We start from the raw sequence: 8956 nt of genomic DNA, 5'->3' as shown, positions 1-8956 counted from the left end.
ACATATTATTTTAACTAGGAACATTTTTTGTTTCAATTTCAATCACCTCTCACTAATCTATCACTACTTGGGGTGTTGTTTTATGGGGGGTTCCACAATCATCCATTCATTGCTCTTTGAGGCCTAGCCATTCTGTTGGACTGTTTTGGCTCCTAGTCGATTGACAGCCACCATTAAGGTGTCTTCCTTTTCAGTAACATTCTACTCTTGATTGACTTTACGGATATTATTAATGGGAGTAAACAGTTGCTTCTTTTTTTCAAAGCTTGCCTTGAAAGTCATCGATTTTGGTATTGTAATGTTTATTGTAGTAGTCAGTGACCAAGCGCTTTTTTAAAAATAGGATATGTTTATTTGCGCTATTCAAGAGTACAATAATGCCAACCTTCTATTTAGGATTCTTCTGAATTTTTCATTAGTATCTAAGTCTGCAAGGTTGTATATGAGATCACCAGATACTGCATGTTCATGCCAAATGACAATGTCTTCTTGATTTGTTATTAGAAGGAAAGCATAGATGTAGTTCTAAGTATATGAAGTTGCACCAAACTCAATGCACACCAAATCGAAATAGACCGCACATCACGCATCACTCTTAGACCCTTAAAAACCTTAATTATGTCCCTGTAATATCTTTGCTGAAATTATTTTTGGATTGCTAGCTAAAAATAAACATGATCCATAAACTTCACACGAGATCGTAACCCCCATGAGCATGGTGTTTAAGGTACTGTAAGCTTTGTAGGATGCTAGCTGAAATAGCCAAGATCCTTAAACATCTTGAGAGACCATAATCCCATTAGCATAATCTCTAACTGTAAGCTTTGTAGGAAGTAGCATGTGAATGTCAAATCTATTTAACTCCCAATCTGAACAACTATTCCAGAAACAATACACCCTACATAAAAGGTAGTAAAGGATCTCTATTGACATCTTTGTAAAGTAAATACCGGGTTTTTGCCCGACCAAGTGCTCCATACCTGTATATAGTAATGCTATCAAGTCAGGGATTATAAAGGTAAGGAGAATGTGTTCCTAAACATTAATCATCATGTCCAAATTCACCAACAGATCCTTATACTCTTTCCTTTCTTTTTCCTTTTTTTTTCGGGGGGCGGGGGCATTAGCAAAGACAAGCGTTGATGACTTGTATGTGCAAAATAAAGCACAGCAGTAGAAGGTCCGTATGTCGTTAAGGACAATGGAAAAGTCAATGCCATACTCTCATTATGTAAACACCAAATTCTTGTTTATATGAAGACCAAATGATGATGTGTAAATTCATACATTCTCCTTTAATCCATAAAGCAAACTCACGAACAGTACTTGGCAAATTGTAGGGAAAAATGAGGCAACAATGTATACATTATCGTGGACTGATAATGAAGGGAAGAACTTCAAACCAGCGATCGCAATCAATAAACATGTAATATATGCATAATACAAATACAATGGTATTTCAATGTAGCATTACAAATAAGGTAAGCACATAACCCTGACTATACTTTCTGCAGAACATATTCAGTCTCAATCTCAGTCAACACTTTCCATAATAGCTAAAGAGTGAGTTTGATTGTAGTTTTGGCAAGCATATCCAGTCCTCAATTTCTTTTCATTTCCAAATTGCACCTAGAACTCTGTGGCCGAGAACCCAGTCCTTGGTCTCTCATTTGTAAGTTCAGGGTCAATTAGCATCATGCCTCTACTTCTTCCCTACTAATCCTAACCAGGCTGTCAGATCTCTAAGCTTGGTTCGTGTGGCTTATTTCGCAACAAAGAGCAAACTGGTCAAATATAGAAAATGGTCAGTCATTTGAGACCTTCCTTTCTTTAGCATTGTGCGTCCTCTATATTCCTCTTGAGAAAAATCACCTTGAACTAAGCATACAAAATAGTCGATCTGCCACATATATAGAATTGATAGCGCCGTGAGAAAGGTTAGCTGCGCTTCACAACAAGAATCTGAAGAGAAAGTAGATCTTCATCGATCTCTACCTTTACCTTGTTTGAAAATTCACCTCCCCATCTGGAAGCCCCCATATGAGAAGAGCTTGGGGAGGTGCACTTAGGAACAGTAAAGAAAAGCAAAGAGAGGGGGCTGCCACATGGGCAGCATACATAGGGCAGACCTGGCAGTTTGGAGCCACCATGGTGGACAGCAGAGGTACGGATGTGCCACATGTCTGTCAGTGATTGGATGAAGCATGATTGCGCAGCGTGACAGCTGACATCATCAGTACGGATGGAAGGAAGGTGCTGTACGGCGATCTATAGGAGCCAGGATGGAGCTTTGGCAAGGCTTATAGGGCCTGGTCAGGGCCACATAGATAACGGGACTGCTGGAGCAGAAAGACGCCTATTGGCAGCAGGTCTAGGGCCTACAAAAGACCCCGGTTTGGGGCAGGTAAGGGCCTGGGCCACTGAATGCTTGCAACGTGGCCAGGCAGGACTGATAGGGTAGCAAATAGGCTGCCTACCAGGTCGGTTCACAGACAAGACTGGCCAGCCATTTTGGGGCCTGCTGGTCGGTCCATTTTGGGGCCCTTCAGGGCCTGTAAAAGGAGCCCCTCAAGGGGGCATCCACTGCAGCAGAAAACACAGCAGAGATTGGAGCAGCAGAGATCTGGGCCCTCATCCAGGGGATCCAATGGGGGCTGGAAGAGCTGCAGACATAGCTCAGAAAAGGCCTGCACCCTTGGCTGTCTTCCATGGCAGCAAGGAGCAGGGATCAAGGCACGGTGAGAAAGTCTACTAAAGCTTAGGGATCTAGAAGTGGCACGGAGGTAGTAGGAAAGCATCCTTGTGGTAAGGACAGAAGTGCCACGGAGGTAGTAGGACAGCATCCTTCTGGGAAGGACAGAGGGCCACACTTGGTGGGACTTTGGACTCCTTTTGTATTCTAGTACATTGGACGGAAATATTATTTGTTGGTTCTATATCTCTGTTGAAGCATTGTCTATTTACTGGCTCACACATTTATGCTGAGCACACAAAGTAAAGAAGTTTTGGATTCGACCCCCAACACCATTGTGTGAGCTCTTGGGCTATCTATCTTCCGCTGCATGTACCCTCTATTCTAGTTATTTCTAACATCCCTTGCATGGTCTCTAATCTTTTTCATCACGTGTGTGTGTGTGTGTGTGTGCAGGAGCCTCGACGTTTGTATTTTCTGAGTCTCAAGGGGATTCGTTTGGTTCGGGATGTTGTTGATGATGCTGGAATTCCCCTTACTTTTCCTTTGGCTGTTGCCAAATTTGGCCTTAGAATGCATTATTGTCCACTTTGGCATAAGATTACTTTGACTCTCCAGCCTTTTCAGCCGGTTCCTCCATTGCATCTACAAGATCGTCTTCAAGACTGGACACTTTCTTTTGTGGGCTTGTCATACCGTCCTCTACAGCTTGCACATATTACTATCTCTTCTCTTTATAAAGTTATACTTCCTCTGCCATTTATCTCACAAAAGGCAAATCAGCTTTGGCATCTTAATCGTCCTATGAAATGGTGGCGGAAACGTTTGAGACAGATTTGGCATTTTAAGATTCCTCTCCATCAGCAGGTTTTCTTGTGGAGAGCTTTGTTGGGTGTTCTTCCTCATGGACAGCTCTTGGCACGATGACATGTTGCTTCCTCTATTTGTCGCAGATGTCTAGCTCCGAGAGAGACTGTGCCTCATCTCTTTTGGCATTGTCCTTCCTCTCGTGCTTTCTTGGACTTCCTTGGCCAGATTTTGAGAGCTCGGTTTCCTCAGATTGCTTTTAGCAAGTTCTTCTGGCTTTTTGGTGTACATCCACCCAGACAGGAGTTTGATTTCTTTTTGGTTTGGGTTCGGTACTGGGCACTCTGGACTCTCTGGAAGGATCATAATCATAGGGTCTTTGGTGATCCTATTTTTTCCACTCTCTCTTCTTCAGACTTTCTTTGCAGCAATCGCTTTTTGATTGCTTGCAATCTCATGTCTTTGATCATGATGTATATTTGTCCTACCGTGAGATTTTCTCTTGATGTATTATAGCTTTCCCTGTCTGGGATAGCTTTTTTTTTAATATAATGACTCAAAGATTCCACCCAAAAAAAAAAAAAAAAGTGTGTGTGTGTGCACGCGCACGCGCACGCATAGATCATGATGTATACTTAGCATACACTGAGATTTTCAGTGGATGTACTTTTGGCTATCTCGTTTTGAGGTTGCTACTCTTGTAATATAATCAATCAAAAGTTATCGCTTTTAAAAAAAAGTGTGTGTGTGTGTGTGTGTGTGTGTGTGCATCGGCCAGCTAAGTGGTGGAGGAAAAGACTGCAGCAACTTTGGGCATACAAGGTTCCACTTCGGCAACATGTTTTTTTATGGCGAGTGCTTCTGGGAATTTTTCCATCGGAACAGTTACTGGCCCGTAGGCACATTGCTCCTGCTTTATGTCATCAGTGTCTCGCTTCTCAGGAGACTATGCCTCGTTTATTCTGGCATTGCCGATCTTCTTGGCAGTTTCTGGATTCTCTTCGACAACGGCTACGAGCGAGATTCCCGACTCTTCTCTTCGGGAAATTTTTATGGCTCTTTGTTTTTTATCCATAGCGACTAGAGTTTCATCTTTTGTTTGTTTGGGCTCGCTATTGGGCACTTCGGACTTTATGGACAGACTGCAATTGTAAAGTCTTTAGTGATCCCAATTTTTCTTTGTTTACTTTCTTTACGCATTCTCTACAACAATCTTTCTTTGATTGCTTGCAGACTCGCTAGATAGATCAGGATATATATTTGGCTTATACTAAGATCTTCAGTTGATGTATTTTCTAGCACCTCTTTTTTGAGGTGACTATTCTTGTAATATAATCAATCAAAGTTTTCACTTTTTCTATATATAAAGAAGTGTGTGTCTGTGTGTGTGTGTGTGTGTGTGTGTGTGTGTGCTGTCCGTATTTTTCTGTTAGGCCATACGTTTTCTATCAAATACGTCAGGTCGTCCGTACATTTTCTGTCAAGATGTCCGTACTGTACGTATTGTCAGGTTGTCCGTACTGTACGGCTGTCCCTACTGTCTTTCCGTACTGTTTTGTTTTTGTACTGTACTTTGTCCTTTCTTTTCTCCGTACAGTTTTTCCTTTCCAGTTATCCTCCTTTCTTCTCTTGTCCTGCTTTCTGTTCCTTCTCTTCCTCTGCTACAATGGCGGACTATCCTTATGAGAAGACCTTTCACAAAAAAAGATCGATTCAAAGCAAAAAACAAAAGCAAGCAATGGGTCAGGATGACCCCTTACATGCCTCTGCAGAGGCTCAGCTGGTTTATGAAGTAATGCATGAGGGTTTTCTTCAACCCAGTGAAGAATTATGCCAAACATGCCATCATTATTTTCTTTCCGGAACGGATGCCTACTACTACAGATGTTGGCAATTGGTTGACTAGAACCCTGAGTGGTTGTTATGTCAAGAAAGTGATAATGGCTGATGAAGAGCACAAACAGATTTTGAAGGAACACTCCCCGCTCTTCTATGGCCAACAGATGGTCCATGTATTGCCCTGGTCTCCTACCAGGGATTCTCAGGCATTGATTCTGGAACTAGATGAAAATCGCAGCATGATTGCTTAGGCTTATGTTGATGATTCTTTCTTTACTCCAAGGAATACTCCGCCTGATCTTTCGGCTTTGATGCAAGCTCTTTCAGTTTATGGTTTGGTAGCTGACCTTCATGTTAACTTTCAAAAGTCTAAGCTGCTCCCATTGCATCTTCAAGACTGGCACAGTCTCTTATGGCCAGGGGAGATCATCCCACCCACACAGTTGGTTCGTCACCTTGGTTATCCTTTGGGCTGGGGACTTACTCGTCGACAGCAAATTGATTGGGTTCTAATCAAGCTCTGAAAAAAGCTTGAATATTGGAAATTGGCAACCTGGCCTTTACATGTTCGCCTCCGAATAGTGTAGTCCATACTTGTTGCATATATTCAATTCTATTTGCCTATGATCATGTTCACAAAGGTAGATCTTGATTCCTTTATGTCTATCATTATGGAGATCTTTTGGCGTTCTAAACATGGCAGAAAAAATCTCAAACTGCTTTTGGTGCATAGAATTTGTTCCCCTAAGATGCATGGTGGTTTGAATAACACTAATATCTAGGTGCACATCCTTGCTCACAGGGGGAAAATGTTGCTGCAATTTCTGAAAGGTGATCAGTCCTGGCCTTTCATGATTCAATCATTGCTCACACATATCAGTACTCCTACTTTTGGTCATTGGCAACCCACTCAATGGGATTTCTTGTTTGGGTGCATTGATGGCATTTTGCATGGCTGCCCTATGGCCTCCAAATTGCTTCTTGACTGGAAGCATATTATGTCTCACTTGGAATGGCATGGTCGATAGTCTCTGATGGGTAATTCTTTGGGAGCTGAAAGCATTCACTGGTCAAAAGTTTTTCAGCCTCCGCTTGCTTTACAAGAGCCTCGCCATTCTTACTTTATTTCTTTTAAAGGGATCAATACTGTCGCTGATGTTATTCATGATAATGGCTCTATGCTAAGGTGATCAGTCCTGGCCTTTCATGATTCAATCACTGCTCACACATATCAGTACTCCTGCTTTTGGTCATTGGCAACCCACTCAATGGGATTTCTTGTTTGGGTGCATTGATGGCATTTTGCATGGCTGCCCTATGGTCTCCAAATTGCTTCTTGACTAGAAGCATATTCTGCCTCACTTGGAATGGCATGGTCGATAGTCTCTGATGGGTAATTCTTTGTGAGCTGAAAGCATTCACTGGTCAAAAGTTTTTCAGCCTCCGCTTGCTTTACAAGAGCCTCGCCGTTCTTATTTTATTTCTTTTAAAGGGATCAATACTGTTGCTAATGTTATTCATGATAATGGCTCTATGCTTCCCTTTTCTTTGGCAGCCACACAGTATGGTTTGTGTTCTCATTATCGTACTTTGTGGCAGCAAATCACTTGTGTGCTTTCACCTTTGGTCCCAATTCCCCCTTTGGAACTCCAAGATCGATTAGAGGATTGGACTCTGATTTCCCTTGGGTCCTCCTCTCATCCTTTGAGGCTATCTCATATTACTGTGCCTACATTATACAAAATGCTTTTGCCTCAATCCTGGGTTTCGGAAAAGGGTAATTCTATTTGGCGATTGAATCGGCCAGCTAAATGGTGGAGGAAAAGACTGCGGGAACTTTGGGCATACAAGGTTCCACTTCGGCAACAGGTTTTTTTATGGTGAGTGCTTCTGGAAATTTTTCCATCTGGACAGTTGTTGACCCGTAGGCACATTGCTCCTGCTTTATGTCATCAGTGTCTGACTTCTCAAGAGACTGTGCCTCGTTTATTCTGGCATTTCCCGTCTTCTCAGCAGTTTCTGGATTCTCTTCGACAACGGCTACGAGCAAGATTCTCGACTCTTCTCTTCGGGAAATTTTTCTGGCTTTTTGGCTTTCATCCACCACAGCGACCAGAGTTCCATCTTTTCTTTGTTTGGACTCGCTATTGGGCACTTTGGACTTTATGGACAGACCGTAATTGTAAAGTCTTCAATAATCCCAACTTTTCTTTGTTTGCTTTCTTTAAGCTTTCTTTGCAGCAATCTTTTTTGATTGCTTGTAGACTTGCCAGATAGATCAAGATGTATATTTGGCTTATACTAAGATCTTCAGTTGATGTATTTTCCAGCACCTCTTTTCTGAGGTGACTATTCTTGTAATATAATCAATCAAAGTTTTCACCCCAAAAAAAAGTGTTGTGTGTGTGTGGTTGGGGGGGGAGTGCTTGTGTGTGTGTGTGTGTGTGTGTGTGTGTGTGAAGAGGAGCAACCAATGATGGAAGCTTCAACTTGTATTTGATGGCCGGGGGAGGTTTGGCCCACTCCTTCCGGCTGTACTGAAATTCATCTTTAAGCATATCAAAGACATAGTGAGCGTCGACCGAATCTGTAGTAGAAAAATCAACCTGTTGTCTTTTGGAGTCCCGGGTCGACTCTTCAGAATGTCCCTTAAGCAGTCTTTACATGACAGTCTTGCTGCAAGGGATTTGGATGCTACTTGCCTTGAAGTGTTCTCTACTTGTTTTTGAGTTCTTCTATCGGGCTCTCTTTCGGAGTTCTATGCTAGTGTGTGGGAGACTTCCCATATTGTAAATTCATGAGCTTATAAATACAATGGATTTTACCAAAAAAAAAGTGTGTGTGTGTGTGAAAAAGTCAGACTATGCCTAGCTGTTTGTACTGACTTGAATTTACTGACTTTGGGTTTCTTGGTAGGGGTACCTTCCCTGCTCTGTGTGTGTGTGTGTGTGTGTAGGTAAGTGATGTGTCTTGTGGTGGAGAGTGGGGAGGTGTGTGAGAGAGAGAGAGATTTCGTGCTAGCCCTCGTGCTCCCATGCTACAACTGCTTGTTTCTCCCTCAGTTTGACACCCTCGAGGTTCCTTTTGACGTCCGTTTTCTGTCCCATACGCTCTGTTAGAAAATCCGAAAAAAAAAAAAACGTACGATCAAAAAATCCGTACGATTTCGTCCGTATAGTCAAAATAATCCGTACAGTCGGGGAAGTCCGTACAGTTTGCTTGCCAGGGGAAACAAAAAATTTCCGAAAATCCGTAGGATTTTGTCCGTACAGTCAAAAAATTCCATACAGTCGGCAAAGTCTGTACAGTTTACCTGTCAGGAAAAAAAAAATTTCGTACTGTCAAAAATCTGTACGATTTCGTCCGTACGGCCAGGAAAACACCATACAGTTTTGTACCTACTGTGCTTTCCTCCTTGTAAAGCATTGCTGCTTCCAAGTTTTTTCCTTAACTCGAATGGCGGATTATTCCTATGAGAAAACCTTTCACAAAGACAAGTCGATTTCCAACAAGAAACAAAAACAGGTGATGGATTCAGATGATTCCCTTCATGACTCTGCTGAGGCTCAGCTTGTTTATGAGGTTATGCATAAAGGGTTTGAAGACACCCCTAAAGGT

At 42.3% G+C, this 8956-nt stretch overlaps 1 protein-coding gene across 3 annotated transcripts in view; it reads right to left on the bottom strand.

Annotated features, from left to right (window-relative positions):
- Positions 1-518: 518 nt before the first annotated feature.
- The window catches only part of UGLYAH (ureidoglycine aminohydrolase), a 154449-nt gene continuing 146011 nt past the window's right edge, over positions 519-8956 (bottom strand). Inside the window, exon 11 of one of the 3 annotated variants that reach the window (XM_087383596.1) lies at positions 519-980. In XM_087383596.1, coding sequence (XP_087239722.1) covers positions 899-980 — 82 coding nt within the window. In that variant the 3' untranslated portion in view covers positions 519-898. The remainder of the gene's footprint in view (positions 981-8956) is intronic. The other 2 variants (XM_087383597.1, XM_087383595.1) reach the window with 2 other exon arrangements.

This window comes from Dipteris shenzhenensis, chromosome 13 (assembly GCF_047967505.1).
Source record: "Dipteris shenzhenensis isolate YYH24624 ecotype China chromosome 13, Dip_SZ_1.0, whole genome shotgun sequence".
NCBI lineage: Eukaryota > Viridiplantae > Streptophyta > Polypodiopsida > Gleicheniales > Dipteridaceae > Dipteris > Dipteris shenzhenensis.
This window is presented reverse-complemented; position numbering and strand designations above follow the sequence as displayed.